The sequence below is a fragment of the Suricata suricatta genome, chromosome 9 (genome assembly GCF_006229205.1).
Source record: "Suricata suricatta isolate VVHF042 chromosome 9, meerkat_22Aug2017_6uvM2_HiC, whole genome shotgun sequence".
Taxonomy (NCBI): Eukaryota; Metazoa; Chordata; class Mammalia; order Carnivora; family Herpestidae; genus Suricata; species Suricata suricatta.
Window position 1 is genome coordinate 56,242,097 of NC_043708.1, and position 22,288 is coordinate 56,264,384.

The 22,288-nt window shown below is 39.6% G+C and overlaps 2 protein-coding genes across 8 annotated transcripts in view; one reads left to right on the forward strand and one right to left on the reverse strand.

Moving 5' to 3' along the window:
• Window positions 1-10,594: 10,594 nt before the first annotated feature.
• PNN (pinin, desmosome associated protein) lies at window positions 10,595-17,901 on the reverse strand. Its single transcript, XM_029952039.1, has 9 exons — window positions 17,564-17,901; window positions 16,828-16,899; window positions 16,360-16,428; window positions 15,806-15,878; window positions 15,387-15,481; window positions 15,191-15,266; window positions 14,047-14,202; window positions 13,826-13,964; window positions 10,595-13,139 (listed from the first exon to the last, which is right to left on the reverse strand). The coding sequence occupies exons 1-9, from the start codon at window positions 17,674-17,676 to the stop codon at window positions 11,683-11,685; spliced, it is 2,250 nt and encodes a 749-aa protein (XP_029807899.1). The 5' UTR covers window positions 17,677-17,901; the 3' UTR covers window positions 10,595-11,682.
• A 3,629-nt stretch (window positions 17,902-21,530) lies between these two features.
• The window catches only part of TRAPPC6B (trafficking protein particle complex 6B), a 34,850-nt gene continuing 34,092 nt past the window's right edge, over window positions 21,531-22,288 (forward strand). For 6 of the 7 annotated variants that reach the window (XM_029950358.1, XM_029950360.1, XM_029950356.1 and 3 more), the window contains exon 1: window positions 21,531-21,903. In XM_029950358.1, the coding sequence (XP_029806218.1) occupies window positions 21,823-21,903 (81 nt within the window). In that variant the 5' untranslated portion in view covers window positions 21,531-21,822. The remainder of the gene's footprint in view (window positions 21,904-22,288) is intronic. The other variant, XM_029950359.1, reaches the window with a different exon arrangement.

Sequence of the window (22,288 nt, forward strand, 5' to 3'; positions counted from 1 at the left end):
GCCAAGTAATACTCCATTGTGTGTGTGTGTGTGTGTGTGTGTGTGTGTGTGTGTGTGTGTACACATTTTATCCATTCATCTGTTGATGGATATTTGGGGTCTTTCCATACTTTGGCTGTTGTTGATAGTGCTGCTGTAAACACTGGGGTGCATGTGTCCCTTCAAAACAGCACACCTGTATCCCTTGTATAAATACCTACTAGTGCAATTGCTGGGTCATAAGGTAGTTATATTTTTAATTTTCTGAGGAAACTCCATACTGTTTTCCCAATTGGCTGCACCAGTTTGCATTCCACCAGCAGTGAAAAAGATCCTCTTTCTCTGCATCTTCACCAATATCTGTGGTTGCTGAGTTGTTAATCTTAGCCATTCTGACAGGTATGAGGTGGTATCTCATTGTGGTTTTGATTTCTATTTCCCTGGTGATGTGTGATGTTGAGCATTTTTTCATGTGTTGGTTGGCCATGTGGATGTCTTCTTTGGGGAACTCTCTATTCATGTCTTTTGCTCATTTCTTTACTGGGTTATTTGTTTTTTGGATATTGAGCTTGGTAAGTTGTTTATAGATTTTGATACTAACCCTTTATCTGATGTATCATTTACAAATATCTTCTCCTATTCTGTCAGTTGCCTTTTAGTTTTGCTGTATCCTTTGCTGTGCAGAAGCTTTTTATTTTGATAAGGTCCCAATTTTTGCTTTTGTTTCCCTTGCCTCTAGAGACATGTTGAGTAAGAAGTTGCTGGGGCGCCTGGGTGGCTCAGTCAGTTAAGCCTCCGGCTTCGGCCTAGGTCAGATCTCGCGTTCGTGGGTTCGAGCCCTGCATCGGGCTCTGTGCTGACAGCTGGCTTGGAGCCTGGAGCCTGCTTCGGATTCTGTGTCTCCTTCTCTCTCTGCCCCTCCCCCTCTCATGCTCTGTCTCTCTCTGTATCAAAAATAAATAAAACATAAAAAAAAAAAGAAGTTGCTGTGGCTGAGGTCAAATCTTCCAGATTGCCCATTTTATTGGTGTATAATTGCTCATAATATTCTCTTATTGTTTGTATTTCTGCTATGTTGCTTGTGATCTTCCATGCCTTCATTTTTTAATTTGTTATGTTTATTTTATTATTTATCTTTGAGAGAGATAGAGTGTGTGAGTGGGGGAGGAGCAGAGAGAGGGAGACACGGAATTTGAAGCAGGCTCCAGGCTCTAAGCTGTCAGCACAGAGCCCGATGTGGGGCTTTGAACCCATGAACCATGAGATCATGACCTGAGCTGAAGTCAGACGCTCAACTGACTGAGCCACCCAGTCACCTCTCTGTTCTTTCATTCTTGATTTTATTGATTTAGGTCCCTTCCTTTTTCCTTTTCTTTCTTTTTTTTTTTTTTTTATCAAACTGGCTAGGGATTTATCAATTTTGTTAATTCTTTCAAAGAACCAGCTCCTGGTTTCATTGATCTGTTCTACTGGGTTTTGTTTGTTTGTTTGTTTCTTTTGTTTCAATAGCAGTGATTTCTGATCTAATCTTTATTATTTCCTGTCTTCTGCTGGTTTTGGGTTTTATTTACTGTTCTTTTTCCAGCTCTGTAAGGTGTAAGTTTCAGTTGTTGATTCAAGTTTTTCATATGAACCATTCACATGGTTCCAAAGTCAAAATTATAAAACCAAATGTAGTAAGAGAAGTCTTTTCAACCCTTTTAATCCCTCAATTTCACAATGAAGCCTTTTTTTAAGAGTACAGATTTCGACCAAATTGTTAAGAAAACCTGATACCAGAGGGAGGTTTGATAGAGCATTGTTGGTAACAGGCATAGGGGGTAAATTAGATATTAATGAATTAAGACTTATCCTTAAAATCAGTTAAACATGTTATAGGTCCAACCTATAACAGAAATAAGTTTTCTTGTGGTGCCTGGCTGGCTCGGTCTGAACAGCATGTGACTCTGATTTCAGGGTCATGAGTTTGAGCTCCACATTGGGTGTAGAGATTACTTAAAATGTGAAAAAAAAAAAAGAAAAAGAAAAAGAAATTTTCTTATCTTTCTGGTGAAGTGCTTTACTTGGTCTCTTTAACTATGATTCAATCAACCACTGGATGGAGGAAAATAGAGTCACAGAAGTCTCCTCTATAAACAAGAGGAAAACAAAGGAGTTTCCCGCAAACTGGAAAAATATCTCCAAATTTTCTTTTCTTTTTTATTTAAAAAAAGACTGAGAAAGGTTTATGTTTTAAGATGAAAAATAACTCCCACAACATATTAAATGTCAACCATGAACATACAAGTGTTGCTTGTACACAACAAAAATACCCATGAGGAAGGGCACCTGGGTGGCTCAGCTGGTTAAGCATCTGACTTTGGCTCAGGTCATGGTCTTGCCATTGGCGAGTTCAAGCCCAACATCGGGCTCTGTGCTGACCGCTCAGAGCCTGGCACCTGCTTTGGACTCTGTGTCTATCTCTGCCCCTCCCCTACTTACACTGTTGTCTCTCTCTTTCTCTCTCTCAAAAATATGTAAACACCAATTCTTTTTTTAACTCCCATGTGAAAAAACAAGAAACATGCCATAGCGGCCTCTGGAATATCCTCTGAGCTGCCCCAATTTTCTATATATAAACGATAATTAACTGAAAATATAATGCAAGGAAAAATTCCTATTCAAAATAGCAAATGATACATGCACACAAACCCTGGGCCTACACTATATAAAAATGTGCAGAACCTGTATGAAGAAAACTGTAAAATTTTACTAACATACAGGATAGAATAAATGGAGAGAAGCACTAGTTTGTTTAGTCAGAGTTAATATTCTAAAGATGTTGATTATTCCTAAATTATAAATTCAATACAATCAAAATCATAATTAGTTTTTCAGAAACTTGAAAAGTGTTTCTAAAATTTTCATTAAACTACGTATTACCTTGGGAAGTTTGGAGAAGTATAATTGGGGGCATCCCTACCTGTGTGCTCCTAAGCCCAGCTGGTCTGCCTGCAGCCCCTTGACTGACAACCCTAGCACCCTGCACAACCCCTCTTCCACTCCAACAAGAAGAAAGGAACTACTGTGAGCCAGGAGAAACTTGCCACACTGCAGGCACAAGTACGCATGGGTGGAAAAGTAACTGCTTGCACAAAGAAGATGGTTCACAGAACACCATAGCAGATGACAGAAAAAAACCTTTAGTTCTCCTGAAAGAAGATTAGGAGTAAACAATGTTTCTCACACTGAAGAGGTGCCTATATTTACAAATCAAGAAACAGTGAGGCATTATCACAACTCTAAAGTTCAGGCGTTTCTGGCAGCCAATGCTTTCACCATTACAGGCCATGCTGAGACAAAACTGCTGACAGAAAGGCTACCCAGCATCTTAACCCAGCTTGGTAGAGACAGTGTGACTAGTGTAGAGACTGGCAGAAGTTCTGCTTAAACAATCGGGATGAAAAAGCACCACTTGCTACTGAAGAGACTGATAATGATGAAGTTCCAGATCTTGTGGATAATTTTCATGAATTTCCAAGAATGCAACAATGTGAATGGAAGTTGGCTTCTGAAGAAGACATAACTCAAAGAAGTTACTGAGAGATGCTACTTTATATTAAACTGCTTTTTAAAATTTTGTTCATGAGTCTGATAAAATCTACATCTGATATTTTTAAGCCCAAGTCCCCTAACCACTAGCAGCTTTTTTCAGTTTTTTCCTTGTCACAATTCATTCTTTGCAGCTAATTGAGCTGAAGAAGCCTGGGAATAAATTTTGAAACAGTTGCCTAGTTAAAAAAAAAAAAAAAACATAATTGGGGGAGAATTTAGCACACTCAATATTAAAACCTACCATAACACAACTTTAAGTAATACAACAGCTCTCAATTGAATAGAGTCCATGAATGGACCATGAAAATATTTTGCTGTATGATTAATTTCAATATAGGGAGAAAGACAAAGGGTATTCAATAATTACATTGAGATTACTAATAGCAACTTTGTTAAAGAAACACAAATCAGGGGCCTGTGCGGCTCAGTTGGTTGAGTGTCCAGCTCTTGGTTTCAGAGCAGGTCATGATCTCATGGTTTGTGAGATAAGAGCCCTGCTTCAGGCTCTGCCATGACAGCACAGAGTCTACTTAGGGCTCTCTCTCCCTCTCTCTCTCTGCCCCTCCCCTGCTCACACTCTCTCTCAAAATAAATAAGTGAACTTTATTTTTTTTAAGTTTATTTATCCTCAGAAAGAAAGAGACAGCATGAATGAGGTAGGGGCAGAAAGAGAGGGAGAGAATTCCAAGCAGGCTCCAGGCTGCCAGTGCAGAGCCAGATTCGGGGCTCGAATTCACAAAACCTTGAGATCATGACATGAGCCAAAACCAAGAGTTAGACATTTAACTGACTGAGCCACCCATGCACTGCATACATGAACTTTAAAAAAAAAAATTAAAAATGAAATATACATCAGCAGTACAAAATTTTAATTTAAGATTGAAAAAAGGGAATATAATTCACAAAACTCAGCATTGGAAAGTATGTGTGGGGAAAAAAGCAATCTTATCTATGGTTGGCAGAAGAATAAATTTGTATAATTTTCCAGTATGCTTCAAATGTCTCAGGACACCTGGGTGGCTCAGTCGGTTGAGCGTCTAACTCTATTTCAGCTCCAGTCGTGATCTCATGGTCAGGCTCTGAGCTGGGCGTGGAACCTGTTTGAGATTCTCTCCCTTCCTGTGCCCCACCCCTACTCACAACCATATGCTCTCTCTCTCTCTTTCAAAAAATAAATTAAGTCTCATGACCCATCACTTTCATGTATATGAATTTAACTAAAGGCCAGTTTCAAAACTGCCTCAGAATAAAGGTGGGATTACATTAATTGTGGAGAAAATTTGGTTAAGCATTAAAAATGGATTAATTTTTATCACAAAATTACAGGCAAGTTGAGAAGTGTCCTTGTTAAAAGACATTATCAAGTGATAGTCCTTAATATGCTCAAAACACATATGAAAAAAAATCTTAATTAAAAACATAAAATATGGGGGCACCTGGTGGCTTAGTCAGTTAAGCATCTGACTTCGGCTCAGGTCATGATCTCAGTTCGTGGGTTTGAGCCCCACAATGGGTCCTGTGCTGACAGCTCAGTGCCTGGAGCCTACTTCAGATTGTGACTTCTTTTCTCCTTGCCCCTCCCCTGCTTGTGCTCTGTCTCTCAAAAAGAAATAAATGTTAAAAAATAAATAAATAAATAAAATGTTAAAAGTATTTATGAGAGCCCAAGGAAACTGTTGTCAAATTAAAGGTGGAAGATGAAAGAGACTTTGCAGGGACAAATACCAAACAACTCAAATACTGTAATCTGAGAAATGAATCAAAGGAAAATAAATGAGATAAATTTCCCTTAAGAGAAATAAGCATTTTATGCATGATAAAATTGATGGTGTGGATTGTTGAGATAGAAAAGTAAGGAGCCACAGGCACCGTACTTTCCATTTTAACTTAAAAATCAGGTGCTTCATATACACCATGATAAGTGTTTACATATGTTCACCAAAGCACATGGACAAGTATGTTGGTAGTAGCACTGTTCATACTGGCTTCAAGCTATGTGGAAACCACACAAATGCCTTTCAACAATGGAATGGGTAAACAGATTGTGGAATATGCACAAAATGGAGTAACACACAGCAAAACAACAGTTACAAAATGCAAAATTAATGAACTTCATAAACCTAATGTTGACTATAAAAGAATCTGTTTACATAAAACATAAAACAGGCAATAACCATTATCCACATTCCTAACAAAATGCCATGTTCATAGATTGGAAGACTCAATGGGGTCAATTCCCAAATTAATCTGCAGATTCAAAACAATTAAATCAAAATCCCAAGAATTTTGTGTGGGGGTGTGTGTGTGTGTGGATACTCAAAGGCAGACCTTGAAATTTACATGAAAAAGCAGATATACGAGAATACCAGGAGAGTTCAGTACAGCGAGGTGGAAGAATCTGCTTTACCAGATATTAAGATTTAATATGAAGCTAAGATATTAAGACAGTGGTATAAACTCAAGCATAGAACAGACCACTGGAACAGAATAGAGAGTTTAGAAAGAAAACCATGAATATATGGATACTAGACAAAAAAGGTGGTACTGTAATGTAGAAGGCACAAACTTTTCAAAAATTGAGATTGGGAAATCTTACATCACCTGGAAAAAAGAAATGAGAAATAACCCCAAACCACACCATAAACAAAAACCAATTCCAGGAAAATAATCGAGTTACATGTGAAAAGTAGGATAATACAGTTTCTCAAACATAAAATATGAGATTATCTTCTTGAAATGAGAGGCATTAAAAAAATTTTTTTAATGTTTATTTTTGAGAGAGAGTGGAGAGAGGGATAGAGAGGGAGACACACAATCTGAAGCAGGCTCCAGGCTCTGAGCTGTCAGCACTGAGCCTGACATGGGGCTCTAACCCACCAACTATGAGAGATGAATTTTATGACACCTAAGGAATTAGCCATAAAAATATGGATAAACTGAACTCTACATTATAACCAAGACATTTTTAACCTTTATTTTGAGAGACTGGAGGAGGGGCAGAAATAATTCTGCTGAGTACACGTGGACAGAATGGACAGTGCAGAGCCCGATGCAGGGCTCAAACCTATGAACCAAGAGATCAAGACCTGAGCTGAAATCAAAAGTCAGATGTTTGAGCTAACCTAGCACCCTACAAATCTTTTTTTTTAAGTTTATTTACTTGAGAGAGACAGAGAGTGAATGAGAAAGAGAGAGGAGAGAATCGCAAGCAAGCTCAGTGTTGTCAGCACAGAGCCCAATGTGGGGCTCGAACTCATGAAGCTGAGAGATCATGACCTGAGCCAAAATCAAGGGTCAGACATTTAACCAACTCATCCACCCAGGTACCCCTAATCAAGAAATCTTAATAAAAAAAGTAGCACTTAAAAAGTGAAAAGCCTGGCTGCAAAGTAGAAGATATTTGCAGTACATATATTCAACAGACTCATTTCCAGAATAAATACATAACTCTGAATATCAAGGAGACAGTCCCCAAAGAGGATATCTAAAGGTGTTTTTAAAAATGGAAAACATAACTGCATTAGTCATCTAGAAAACCCACATTGAAAAATATGTAACTTGTGACCCAGTGATTACTCTTAAATATACCATATATCCATGCCTATGTTTACCAAGACACGAATGTTCTATAGACTTCTAAGACCCTAAAACCGAAAACAATTTCAATATCCATATACTGGTAATGGATATTAACAGTGACATACAGAAATGAGTCACAGAAACATGTGGGCAGAAGTCAAAATATAAAATACATTATGATCTCATTTATGTAGAGTAAAAAATAGGAGATGAAAAAATAAACCAGTGTTTAGAATGCATGAATCACATTGAAAATTATGAAAGAAACCAAGGAAGTGGCTACCATAAAATCAGGATAGCATTGTATAGATAACCTGAGACTTTAAAATTTTGAAATTTGAGCAAATATTGATTTGAATCTGAGCAGCACTAAACTCCTGCCAAGGGCTAGGGGAAAGGCTCTTAGAGCAGACAGGAAGCAAAGCAAGGAAATTATTGATTGGCTATAGCTAAAGCAATTGTCTTATCTGCAAAAGCCAAGTTGGCTGTATGTGATTGGTTGTCTGCAGGTTTTTCAATTTCCTAACCTTGATGCACCTCAAAGAATTTACTATGGTTTAGGTTTTAGTTTGCTGAAGTAAGCTGTCATGGATTAGAGCTTCCTTGTTACAAGTGGTTACCTCTCAGGGCAGGAAAGGAAGGGAGAAATCATTGGGATTCTAGGGTCCTAGCAATGTTCTAGTTCTTCACCTGGGTGATTACATAGGTGTTACCATTCTGACAATTCATGAAGTTGTATATGGTGTTTTGTGTACTTGTCTGTTAATCTTAATAAAAGAGCACTGTTTATCCATGTATGAGTCAGTTACCTAGGAATACATTTACCAAATGATGTCTAAGACCTTTATGGGAAGACATTAAAGGAAACCTGAATAATGGAGATATTCATGTTCATAGTTTGGGTCACTCCTGACCCCTCATGTCCACTATCCCCAAACCGGTTCTAGTCCTTCTCATCTCAGCTAATGACAATTCATTTCTAGTTGTTCAGGTAAAATCTTTACTCAGCCTGACTTCTCACAACCACACGGTCCACCAGCACATCCCCCAGGAACCGTCTTTACTCAAAACCTAAGCACCCCATTTCCCACTTAACCACCTTGGCTTAAGTCACTATATTTTGCCTAATTATTGACTCTGGTTTCTGTTCCTGCTCTTGGCCCCAGTTCATATTTTCTCAGCACAGAAGTCAAGAGTAATTCTGTTAACATAAATTTTATCATCACTTCTCCTATCACTCCCTATAGATTAAAGCTAAGGCACATAAACTGGCCTGTAATGCCTTGTACCAGCTGGGCCCCCCAATTACCTCTGCAGTACTTTACAATCTTTCTCCTTGGTTACTCTGCTCCAGCCATAATGGCCCCTACCGGCAACTTGGTTCATTGTTTCAAACAAGCATCCCTGATGTGCTGGAAGAGATGCAACTAAAGTTGGAAAGATTGAACCACAGAAGCCACGTTAAGGACTTGTCATAATTTACTCATAACACTGCCTATAACAGATAAGGCCCTAAGTATTTGAGATAAAGCAATGGGTTAAAAATAATTTTTAAAACCTTGCTCTCATTGAGCTTGCATTCAAGCGGGAAGCAAACAATAAACCAAAGTATGATGTTAACTATATATCATGGTATATGTTATGAAAATAAAACAGATGCACAGTGATGGCAAGTACGGATTCTAACAAAATCAAATAAGGGTACTCAAATGGCAATAGGAAGCAGCTGCAGGCATTTGAGTATCATTTTCTGGAAAAGATCATGCAAAGCAGCATAATGAAAAACTTAAATTTCCAGATTTCTCAGGCTTATTTTTATCAGGTTGCAATCCTCCCCACTGACTTATTAGTAAGAAGATCCAACCATGTATTTGTTTTCTAAGCTAAGTGCTTTAATGGCATTACCTCAAGAATGAAAACTAAGATTCTACTCAAGGATTTAAAGATTTTTTTAAGTAATTGAACCCCAAAACATTTTAATGACTTAGTTCTAACAAACATTAGTTCATATTACTTCACCATATAATCATTAGTAGCTTTACTTTCAAATTTATGTCAATTTATAAACTCAACTTACCATTTATTACTTTGGTGAGGTTTGCTTAACCTACTTGTTTAAGTATATTTGTGCAGTTACCAGAGTTCTAGAAATACTGCACAGCTAAGCCCTATTTGGAAATACAACTCATTGTAGATCAAACTATCTCCTAATTTCTGTAGTTGTGCAAACCTTGGGATTTTAGCATAACCAAAATGTTTCCTAAAAGCTCCTCAGAGATCTCCCAACTAACTTTAGTCCGTAGTCTCAAGCCCTATCCATCTTCCACTTCTAAATTTTCCATCAACACTAATTTGTAACGTCTAACAGGACCCCGGTATCTTTTTCCCATAAGGAAACTGTCATTTCTTCTATATTTTTATCTTTGTAAGGAACCAATTACATGGTTCTCTGAAAACAAATTCCATAGAATTTAACTTCTAATGACAAAGCATTAACTGGAAACATAAACAGAACTAAAGACACCCCCACCCCAACCCTTCAGTTTTAAAAAATGGAAGTCTTCTAGGGACTCCTAGGTGGCTCAGTCAGTTAAGCAGCCAACTCTGGCCCAGGTCCTGACCTCATGGTCACGAGTTTGAGCCCCCCCGTTGGGGTCTGAGCCAAGAGCCCAAATCCTGGAACCTATTTCAGTCTGTGTCTCCCACTCTCCCTGCCCCTCCACCGCTTACACTCTCTCTTTCTCAAAAATAAACTTAAAATTTTTTAAATAGAAGTGTATATACATCAAAATTTAAAATAACTGAATGTTAAAATTCCAAAGATCTTTTTTCCTCTCCATGCATTATAGCCCCATCATTATCACTCTCAAGAACTAAGCTTAAAGCCCAAATTAATTCCTTTTTGAGACGCATCATGACAAGTGAAAATTCAAGTTTTCCAGGTAAAAATGAGTGAACAAAACTTAATTTTGACATAGGACCTTAATACATACAATTATTTTAGATTCACTGAATAAAATATTTTAAGAACCAGATTACATTTATGATCATCCCTTGAAGTTTTTTTTACCAACCTTTCCCCTATTGTTATACAGGATAAAATTTATACTTTTTCCTGGAAATTGTTAAAACCCCTGAAGTGACTCAGTGGAAACTAGCCAGGAACACAGGTAGCTAGCTCTGTAGTTTGAAAACTTCTACTTACTTTTCACTCATAATTATTCCAAGAAAGGATTTTTTAAGAGTACTTGAACATGTTCTATTTTTTATAATTCTGGAAATACTTATTGACGTTTTCATTGTCATTATTTACTTGTCAAGGGAAGAAATAATAAATATTCAGTCAAGCCTAAAACTAGTCAATGTTATTAACTCAAAGGCCATTTGCAATTAAAGTGCTCTCTTGTGTAAAAGCATCAAAAAGTTAATACAAGTACTAGTCTTAAGCAGTCACACAAGTCTAAGCCACATTTATTTGCACATGTATAGTAATGGCAACAGATACTCCAAATTCATACAAATTTATAAAACAACAAAGTTAATCACTTGGTACACTTGTGTGTTATCTTGCTTACAGATTCAAGTGTAGATGAACTTCCTTCATTCTGTAAACTTTCATACAATACTTAAACAAAAACTCTTTAAAACACATATTGGCATGTTTCAGTTAGAGCCAACACAAAAGTTAAGACAAGACCACAAACTCAAAAACCAAGTTTAGAGCATACTTTTCTACTTCCCTCCCCTACAAAGTGATAATTTTCTTCAATAGATGTATATGCTATATCACACAAGTAGCCATGGAGACAAAAGAATGATGCTCCCATAACATGAAGAAAATGCCAACCAAATCATACTGTTTTAAGTTATCTACCAAATATATGATTTATATATGAGAAACAGGGGGAAATGCTTAGATCAAACAAGGGAGATTAAAAAAACTAAATGATTTTGAGAATTATGTTCCCCCTGAAAACTGCAAAAGATCTGACTTTGACAACTCAAAATAATCGTCTAAGGCAAGTAAAAGTGACGAAACCTTCAGACATTCTAAACACGTTCAGTATCTAGTGGTAAAAGCTGAAAATGATATCAAGAGGGCATTTATTATACAAGTGTCAACGAGGACATCCCAAAACTAATGAAAGAAATGCACATTTATTTCTACAAAAGCAAAGTATAGTACAGAATTAGAAGGAAACAGACTTAAAGATTTACCTATTAAAATATACAGATTCTTACTGAAGAGTATAGGATATTTAAAAAAGATGACAAGGGATGTTAATCTTTTTTTATTATTATTATTTTTACATATTTTGGAACCTCACATAATTTTGATAAATAACTCTTACAAAATTATGCAAAAAGTACAAGAATGTCTGGTAAACAAACAGTCTGTATTTTCCAAAAAGATTTTTTACAACATGCAATTCTTAAGGCAGCATCCTCCTTACAAGGAAAGGTAATCCTTTAACTCATCAAGAAATCTTCTGCTGCAAAGAATAGGCTAAGAAAGCCTGGCTTCTTCCATTAACGCCTTTTGTCTTTCCTGTCTGATTTTCGGTCTCTTTCACTTCTTGAAGATCTTTTGCCTGATCGACTACTCTCTGATATAGACCTCTTTCTGTCGGACCGAGAATTCTTATCCTTTGATCCTTTCGTATCTCTACTACTACCACCTTTTGAAGATTTGTGACTTCTTTCTAGTCCTGATGTATCCCTCCGCTTCCGATCCACGCTCCTTCTGTGCTTCCTATCTCTATTATGTCCCCTGCCCCTACTCCGACTTCTACTCTCACTACTACTAGTGGTGCTGCTGCTACTGTCTCTGCTGCTGCTGCCGCTGGTGCTGGAGCTACTACTGGAACTACTTCGACTGCTACTGCTGCCACTACTGGAACTGCTTCCACTGCTGCTACTGGTTGAGCTGCTACTAGAACTACTACTGCTACTGCTGCGACTTCTACTCTTGCTGGTTTTATTTCTAGCTCGACCTCTACTTCTGCTCCTAGTTTTGGTTTTGCTCTTGCTCTCTGGATGTACTGTTAAGACTGGCTCTACCGTCACCTCAGTAAGTTTTACAGATTCCACAGGCAATTCCTTCCTTTCAGGTAGTAAATGCCCTTGCTCCTGAATAACCTGAATTGGTGGCTGTAAAACAGTTAATGGCAAAGTTTCAGTTTGAGAGAGAGGCTGAGGTTGGAGTACTGCTTGGGATTGGGGCAGGGACTGGGGCAGGGACTGGGGAAGGGAAAGAGACTGGGTCTGGGTCTGGGTCTGGGTCTGGGCCTGGGCCTGCATCTGAGGCTCAGGCTGAAGCTGAGGCTCAGGCTGAGGCTGAGGCAGGGGCTGGAAGGGAGCCATAGGCTCAGGCTGAGGCTCAGATTCTTTCTCTTCTTTCTCCTCAGGCTCATTTTCCATTTCTAGAACACAGGCATTCTCTCTCACGGGAGAAAGAGATTTACGTTCTTTATCTGGCTCAACTTCAAATTCCATCTCTGGCTCCAGTTCTTTGCTAGTTTCATTTTCTGAAGGTTCTACACTTTCAACTTGATTGATTTCCATTACCTCCTGCTCAGCAATTACATTTTTGACACTCTCGACCATCTCTAGCACATCCATAACTTCGTCAGGTTGACTATCCTGCTGCTTCTCACTTTCCCTTACCTCTGTTTCCTCCTCCATCTTGACCTCCATTTCCTGTTTTTGTTCCTCCTCCTCCTGTTCTTTCTCCGCATCACTATGAACTATACTTATTTCCTTTTCCTCTTCCTCTCCTGCTTCCTCTATTTCTACATCATTGTGCTGATTACCTGTCTCCTCCAACTCTTCCTCTCGCTGAGCCACCTTACCCTCTTCTTGTTCCGCCTTCTGTTCTTCATTACGCACCACCTGATGCTCTTTTTCCTTCATTGATTGTCTTCTAGGCCTAGCCTCCATTTTATTTATTTGTTCTGCAAATTCGATGCGTCTACCTTCAAATAAAGCTAAAGGTAAAAATATACACGTGTAATTAAGAATTCTCAAATTCACAATTTGAGATTTAAATTGTCATCATTAGGCTTATCTAAATGTATTTTTGTAAAGAGATAACACAAAACTGATTATAGCAAGTAATTACAAACTGACATAAAATGACACAAGCCATCTGATCCCCCAAAAACCTATATACTAATCTATTATTAGTAGGCAACTACACATTATCCAACTGATTGAAAAACAATTTTTTGCTACTTTACTTCATGTTGGACGAGAAAGAATAAAATTTCTTTGAAAAATAATTTTCATGCTATCATATCATGAATTTTTCTGAGCCCAGAAAAACACTAATCATCTAATCACCATCTCAGCAGTGTCTATCCTTCCATGTGTGCACTTTCTATGAATTACATCAATGTTCACTTTTTTCTTGCTTCATTGGCATTTATATCTGGCTAAAAAGAAATCATGTCATTCCCTTAAGAAATATACATAAACAATGCCTAAAATATGGAAAGTTTCAGGTTAAATTCCATCATAAATCAAATGCGCCTGCTTCAAACCCATTACCGCCTTACAGTATCTTTTAAAAAAATCAACTACTGATACACAATTACAGGAAACAAATGTGTATATGTAAGTATATCACCTTATTCATTACAAAAGTTCATTGGACCTCTACACATACACTTACCATTCATTTTTCTCTGCGACTCTTCTATTAATTTTTGGGTAGCTGGACACATTCTTCCAGGAATATAGAACAAATGGGGCTTTGTCTTAGTTCTTATATATTTAATTATCTTGGCATTATGCTCATTCCATTCTTCTTGCTAAAGGAAACGTAAAAGATCAGGTTTTTGTAAACATGAAGGATCACCAATCTTAGAATTCTGATTCCAAACTACTACTCACCAGCTGCGCAAGCTCAACCTTCTGTTCTAAAAGCCGCAGTTCTGTCTGTTTAGCACGCCTCTCTTCAAACAGTTCTCTCCTTTCATTTTCAACCTGCTTTCTTTCTTCTTCTGCCTGCACTTCAAGTTTCTGTTCAATTTCCTGGCGCCTCTTTTGCTGGAAAAAAAAAAAAAACCCGAAAAACAATTATCTTTAGAAACTTATTACATATCCTAATTACATGAAATATTATTAACATTACATTTTACTAAGTTATCTGTTTAGGTTTCATACTTACAATTCAGGATTATTAACTCAAATTTAGTACTTAGCATTTGAAGCTAATTCCAATTTCTCTTTCAAGAAATGCAGACTGAAGCCTTTCCATGTAAAAACTGAAATATCAAGGACACTAACCATACTATCAATAACTGTTTCATTTAACATAACTTTCAGATAAGGTTCTTTTATAATTAACCTAAAAAAGAGCACCATCTTTAGTTATCCTCCTGAATCAAAGAATTTGACAGAAGTGACAACCTATTTTTGAACATGATGCTTTGAAGTCTTTTATAGTCTCTATGGAAGTTACCACATAAAAGCTGTAATAAAACTTTATTAATCTATAACTGAATTGTTATCTCCCTTTCCACCACAGTTCTCCCTTGAGAAGCAATAACCTGGTGTTCAACACCAAGGACACAATTTTGTAGCCTTAATAAAACAAAAACTTCCACCAAGATCACACAATTAAATAAACTGTGGAAGGCAGGGAATGTTTAGGCTTTTGCTTCCAGAGTGCTAGTTAGAATTACTGAACTCCAATGCTGATTGAGCTCAACTCCCTTGTTTGAAAGGAATGAAGCGTCTTGTCAAAGATCATAAAATGAGCCTTGTTGAGCTGGGATCAGAACCCAGGTTCTCCTGAGTCACAGACCAAGGGTCTTGGCACCACAAAGAGAAGATCATTCTGTTACTTCACAGGATCTCAAAAAGAAACCATCTAAAAATATAACAAATTCAGATTTAAGTTTTTTCTCAGTCTCATTTTAGGCTTGCAATTTAGTCTCGAGCGTATTTTTGTTCTTTTCAAAAACATGTAATAAACGACTTTGGTAACTTAAAATAGTTATCTTAACTTAAAACTTAGGAAAATTACAAATACCCTTTCAGTAGCAACAGTGGATTCTTGTTTAAATTTCTGAAGAGTGCCCATCAACAAGCCAAATATTCGCCGGTTCCTAAAGAAGAGAAAGAAAAAAAGAAACATACTATCGGCACTTGAACAATTCTTAAAAGAAATTTTCCTAAAATTGCATTATCTGACAGGAATTTTCTTGCACATAAGAAACTAAAGATACCTTTGCTTTCCCTTTTCATCCATATTTTGATCCTGGATAAGGTCTCTACGTGTGCGCTCTTTGGAGGTAGCTACAACTGAAGACTGCAAAGCTGGCTGGAGGAGAAAACAAATCTCAGTAATTTAACAAGCATTTTCAAGGGCGACACTCCAAAATATACTAAGATGGAAATACCATATTCATCCTCTACCTCAATTATATTTTTTTAAATGTTTGCTTATTTTTGAGAGAGAAAGAACAAGCGGTGGAGGGGCAGAGACAGAAGGAGCCACAGAATCTGAAATAGGCTCTAGGCTCTGAGCTATCTGCACAGAGCCCTACATGGGGCTTGAACCCACAAGCTGTGAGATCATGACCTGAGCCCAAGAGCCAAGGTCAGTCACTTAACCCACTAAGCCACGCAGGCGCCCCTCAATTACCTTTTTAACATCATCATCCTCTGGGTCGCTTTCTTGGCGTGATTCTCTCCTTGTCCGACGCTCCCCGCCCAGCCTAAAATAGGAGAAAGAATTTTAAAAGACCACTAAAAAATTTGACTTAAATGCCTACCAAAGTCAAGTGATTACTTTTACTGTGATGTATTTCTAGAAGTCTCGTTTTACCAAGTCTCCATCCCATTCTACTCTTCTCTAGTAGTAAAAGGATAAGATGTGTCACCAATGCTCAATCCAAATGTTGATGTCCTGTATTTCCCCCAAGTGGTTAACATTTTACGGTACCAGCAGAAAAGTGGCACAAACTATTTTCTCAATGTTATTCTTCTCACGATCTTTATTTTGGTAAAATTTCTGTTAATGTTAGTGAAGAACTGAGTTCTGAGAGATGTCGGTCAAATATCAAGGGAATAGACTCAAGGGAAGTGGTTAATACTACTCAACTACTCACAAGTGAACAATATTTTTTACTTATACTTGTAGGCTACCTCGGAACACAGTATACAAGCACGTCTTCAGAACTTTTCCCTCCAACGTACCTACTGACTGCCCCTTCAAGGTCTCTCTGTTTGGCTGGGGGTCCTCCTCCACTATCTGAGAATCCACGCCTGCAATTAAAAATGTGCAACACGAAACACTTATATTTTAGATACTTCCCTTTAGCAAGACAATTTAATTGAATTTAAAAAACCCCTTCTAATTATAGCAACCTTAAATAGCATTCACTCCCAGCACTACTTCTTCGTACTATTTTAAAAGCTACAAAAATCAATCAAGTTTACACAAAACTGGTAGCTAAGGTATTCTTCAGTCTCTAGTTTTGCATATAAATGAAGTACCAAGATAACTATATGGAAAACTACAGCTGATCACAGCTTTCCAAAAAAACGCATAAAAACATTTTTGACGCAAATCTTGTGTCCTACCACAAATCTTGTTTAGACCAATACTTAATTTAGTATGAATCTGTACAGTCTTAGCATGTGACTTAACTAAGAAAATCTTACCTCAGCAATAAACTACCACGTCCTCTACCTCCACCAGGACCAGAAAGGGCCAGCAATCTGGCTTGGATAGGCCTAAAAGACATTTACAAACGCGTAAGAAAACCATATGTGGACTTATTTAATGTTCCCACACGGATGCGGTACATTATAGAGAAAAATAACCAGAAAAAGTCTAAAAATACGGTTTCAAATCCGTGTGCTTGAAACCAGGCAGGAAGTACTATTTTCACTCCCTTGTTTTCTCAAGACCAGTATCACAGAAATTGTATTTACCTCGTTGCCACTACACATTAACAAGCTCGGATCAGGCCCGAATTTCGTCAACTCCAAGGAAGCTGCACGTGGGCAAAGGCCTGGGAGGAGAGGCGGCGGCCCGCGCCCCACGACGGCCTCGGGGCCAGCACCGGGCCAGGCAGCCGCCCGATGGGGAAGGGGCTTTGTGCTGCAGTTCCGGGCCTGCAGGGCCGAGGGCGGGAATCGGCAGCCCGGGCTTCCAACAGGGCAGGAAGCCATCCGGCAGAGGCAGGACCCACTCCCCTTCCTCGCGCACCTGAGCCCCCGCGACCTACGTCGAGAACCTGAGAGACTCGCCGTCTCGTCCAGTACGGTTCTACCGCCGCCCTGGGAACAGGCCTCGATGTTCTATCCTTCTCAGGGCTAGCCGCCCTTCCCGCCCCCAATTCACCTCAGCTTGCTGGCTACCTCTCGGAGCCGGCATTTCTCACTCGCCTCTTACCTCATGTCATTTGGATCCCGTCCGGTGAGCTTGCGAATATTCTCATCCACATTCTTTAGGCTCTCTTTGGCCTTTTCTAGCTGCTCCTGCAAAGTTCTCACCGCGACCGCCATCTTCTCTCTGCAGCAGGCTTGAGACTGCTCTCCAGGCCGCGGCTGGCTGTGTCGCGCCGCGAGACGCGAGAGAACTGACAGCAGGGCCCAGCCAATGACTATAGGCGTTGGTTTTCGGCCTCAACCACTCAGCGCCCGGAAGGGGGAGAAGCTGCCGGCCTCTGTGGCTCCGGGCCAATGAAAAGTCTTCTAGGCGGTTGCCTCCCTCTCCAATTAGAAGCAGGTGGTGGGGCCCCGCTTTTAGCGCAGAGCCAAGGCGCGTTTGAGAGTCCCTGGGTCCTCGAAGACGCCGGCTCACCGGCCTGCTCCGGTGGCGCGGACCGCGGAGTTTTCCAGCCCTTTTAGCTTGTGATATGACGTGCTGTACCGTTTTAACCACCTAGTCACATCAGAGTGAGATGGAGGCGAGTCCATTCACCCTCTTCCCACTAAATGATCAGATTAGTAAAGGGTGCGGCCATTCTGTTGCTGCGCATGCCCAGAGAGGAGTTGGAGGAGTGGCGCAAGCGTCCCTTCATTTGGGTTAAACCAATATGAGCCGAGGGAAGCAAAAAAAAAAAAAAAAGAACGTAAGTCAATAAGTCATCGTACACACCAAAAGCTTGAATAAGATGTCTGTTGTTACTGATAAGAGATACTTTATCTCTACGTCCCGCTAGCTACGAATTACTGTCTGATCAGACCCTGTGCAAAGGTTTACTAGATGAAAACAGCAACGAAGAGACTGGAGGTATCCTCTACACCTGGCCTATACAACTGATTAGTTTAAGATGGGGTCTGGAGTAGCGGCCCTATTGTTAGTTGTGTGTGCACGACAGTGTCCTCATATCTCATGGTTCTGCTCTGTGTACACAGCCAACATGAAAACGGTTTTGTTCCATCGCTTCTCGGCCTTTTGGCTAAGATCAAGTGAGAACGGTTTTGTTCCAGAAATACATTTACAAATTACAGCTCAGAAAACATTCCCCTGAGAAACAGTGTTATGACTTATCTTGGTCCTCATGTCTATTAGCCAGGCATCAACCTTGAACCAAGCGTAAGATAACAGTATTTAACTCTAGTTACCATTTTAATTTGTCTATCTTTAAAAGACATCAGTAGTGCATCAGCAGTAATCCAGGCTCTGAGGATAAAACCTAGAACAAGATCGCTTCTGTGGAATTTGTAGGCTCTTTAGGGAACAAAAATCATTCATGTGCTCATTCACTCATTGAGTAAGTATTTGCTGAGCACTTACTATGTGCCAGGCACTTTTCTAGGTACTTGGATAGAGTAGTGTGGTACTCCTTGTCTTCAAGGAGCTTGAGGACAGGAAAAATGTGGAGACAGACAATAAACAAGTAAATTATGAAACATGTTAGAAATGGACAAGTGCTATGGGGAAAAACGTAAAACTGGGTAAAAGGGATAAGGGTTGATAGATAAGAAATTAATTCTGATTATAAACATACTTAGTCTCAATGATCCTTAGTACAAGGATGTGTATGCAATAGATTGAACACAAGCGTGAGAATGTGGTAACAGTAGATCCTAATCACCAAAAGTAACAATGTTTCCATGGGAAAATGTTTTTATTTTATTTTTCTAATATTTACTTTTTGGGAGAGTACAAGCAGGGAAGGGACAGAGTGGGGGGTGGGGAGGGGAGACAGAGGATCTGTCCTGTACTGACAGCAGAGAGCCCAATGTGTAGCTCAGACTCCAGAGCTGTGAGAGATTGTGACTTGAGCTGAAGTTGGACGCTCAACCAGCTGAGCCACCCAGGTGCCCTCATGAGAAAATGCTTCATTTAGAGGCAGCCAAAAACACAGGCTCTTTTCCTACTTCCATAGGACCTATTACTAGGATTCTGGACAATTTAACACAGCTTTATGGAGGAGAGTTGGTGGGGTGTTGTGTTCAACATTTAGTAAATGCTCAATAAATGCTAGTTTCCTCTCAATTCCAAAATTTTCGAAGAACCCCATGTTATTGTTTGAGAAGTCACCTTAGTAAGTTGGTGAGATGGTTACACTTTGACCTCAAAAATGGGCTTGGACTCCTTTTCTTTGATGATGGTGATGAAGGGAGAATGCAGTCAGGACATAAAGGATCTGATTTGACATATGGGAAATATTAGTGCTGGAAAAATTAAGATTATGGTTGCAAAATAATCTTCAAAATTACACTACTATTGTTAAATAAGAAAAGCTAAACAATAAATTTTAAATGTCTAATTAGCTTTATTAATTGATTCATGAATTGGGCGGCATCCCATCTGGCAAGCAGAGAGGGAGCTCCAAAAGGCTACAAAAAGGGAAAGATTTTTAGAAATAGGACAAGGAAGTCATGAACAGAAAAAAGGATATTTGAGGTGAGGTCACCTTCCTTTGGGGACAAAAGGGTGTATAAGGTAGATTATTACATCTATCTGTGGGGGTTAGAGAGGACTTTATTAGTGCTGACCAGAAAAATTCATAACTAACCAGTTAAGACTTCATTTCTGGTGGAGGTTGGAACTATTAAGCTCCAGTTTGGTGATGGGCCTAACATAAATGACTCCATGTTGGGCCTGTGGTTTTCTTTTTATAAGTGTTTTCAAAGGCTTAAGTAGAATTTTTATGTAATGCTCTAAAAACTGATACACAGACACCTGGGTTGCTCAGTCAGTGAGGCTTCTGACTTGATCTCAGCTCAGGTCTTGATCCCAGGGTCCTGAGTTCAAGCCCTGTGCTGGGCTCTGGACTGGGCATGAAGCCTACTTAAAAAAAAAAAAAAAAAAGTGAAATGGTCATGTAGAAAAAAGAAAGAAAAAAGGTGCCATAATTCTAATTATGGAACATGATCTTAAACTTCTGTGACAGAATATGGAGAGCTGAGAGATTAAGTTGTTAACAATAATCGCTCAGCTCTCCATATTTTAAGAAAACTCTACGTTAATTTGGGGGAAACATTAATTGGAGGAAAAATCTTCCTTGTAATTACTAAGTAAAGAAACAATCACAGGCTAAGCAACACTTTTACATCAGAATTTGCCAAATTTAAGAGGTGCATATGATCTATGTATTTGCATCTCTGTGTTAGTTATATCCCACATCTTCCATAGATTCTTATGAACTACTTCCCACAGTGAGGTTGTTTTTCTTTTTAATTTCTTTTCTTTTCCTTTTTTTTTTTTCCTTTAATTTCTTTTGAGAGAGAGAGACAGATGGCATAAGCTGAGGAGGGACAGGAGAGACAGAATCGCAAGCAGGCTCCAGGCTCTGAGCAGTCAGTATAGAGCGTGGAACCCCAAGATCTTGACCTGAGCTGAAGTCCCGCTAACCAACTGAGCCATTCAGGTGCCCCTGTTATTTTGTTTCAAGTACGTCCTGTTCTTTGCTTACTTCATCCCTTTTGACACTTATACCCCACTCCCAGTAAAAACCTTCTTGTGGCCATAGTGACTCTAAATCTTTTTGCATACCCAGGCTTAATCCATAATGGATTGCGATAACATCTCATTATCTCTGAACTTTATAGCCTGAAAAAATGATTTATTCACTTTCTTTACAACTTTTCTTCCTATTGAGAGACATGTGGCAGAAATAAAAGCTTTTGATGAAGCTAATTCTTGTTAGTTCTAACACATTGCTAGTTAACACACAAAGGGCCGCGGAAGCCCCTTTTGCTTTACTATTTTTGCGCCTGCCCCTCTCCCCCACCTCCGTATCATCTGGAGGAGGAACCTTTACCCTATCTTGACTTGAGTAGTTCAGCCCGCAGGTGGAACTCAGTGATCATAGAGCTGGCGGAATGCCGGGGTAGAAAGGACCGGAAGTTGGTTTTCGCCCCCCCCCCCCCCCCCCCCCCCCCCGCCCAGGAGCCGGATAGGATCTCCGCTGACTCCGTTTGGTTCCGGTTGCTGTCAGATTTCGTCGTTGGGCCTGAGGGCTTCTTGGGCCTGAGGGCTTGTTGGCCCTGGGGTGGGCTCGCCCGGGTACCGGGCTCACTCTAGTACCAGCCTTGGGAAAGTGGAGTGAATTCCTGGTCTCCTAGCAACCAGGGACTGGCTGTGGACTGAAGGAGCGGAGGCGCCACAGTCCAAATCGCTCAAGCACTAGCCGGAACCCTTGAGCCCGGCCGAAACGGGAGCCAAAACCCTGCGCTTGGAAGAATAAGCTGGAAATGGCGGACGAGGCGTTGTTTTTGCTTTTACATAACGAGATGGTGTCTGGAGTGTACAAGTCCGCGGAGCAGGGGGAGGTGGTGAGTGCTGCCACAAGCCCTTGAGGTCCTTTCGCGGTGACATTTTTTGTTTCCTCTCAGCCCTTTCCTTCAGTCTCTGTGCTGTCGCCACCCAAAGCTTCTAGAAGTGTAGACAAACTGGTCCACCTCCAAGTATCCTAAAACTAGAACCTTGAGTCTTTAATCCTCTTCTCTTTCACGTCTCCTGTTTGACACTTTTTTTTTTTTTTTTGGTCCATTGTCATTATCTGATTCCTGCAGGTCACAGAACGTTTTACTTTTAGCGTTTTCACTACCGTGATCGCAACACTGATTTTGGCCCCCCTACTTAATTCTGTCCCTTAAAGCACTACCACTGGACATACTTGAGAATCTCCCCCTACCTTCTCTCCATAATCCTCAATAT

Excerpts from the sequence above, each read along its gene's own strand:
- PNN (XM_029952039.1), bottom strand. The coding sequence starts at position 17,676 with ATGGCGGTCGCGGTGAGAACTTTGCAGGAGCAGCTAGAAAAGGCCAAA. Across the intron at positions 15,482-15,805 it reads AGGATGATGATGTTAAAAAG|CCAGCTTTGCAGTCTTCAGT; the intron begins GTAATTGAGGGG and ends TTTCTCCTCCAG. Across the intron at positions 14,203-15,190 it reads CCACTGTTGCTACTGAAAGG|CAAAAGAGGCGCCAGGAAAT; the intron begins GTATTTGTAATT and ends TTTTTTTTCCAG.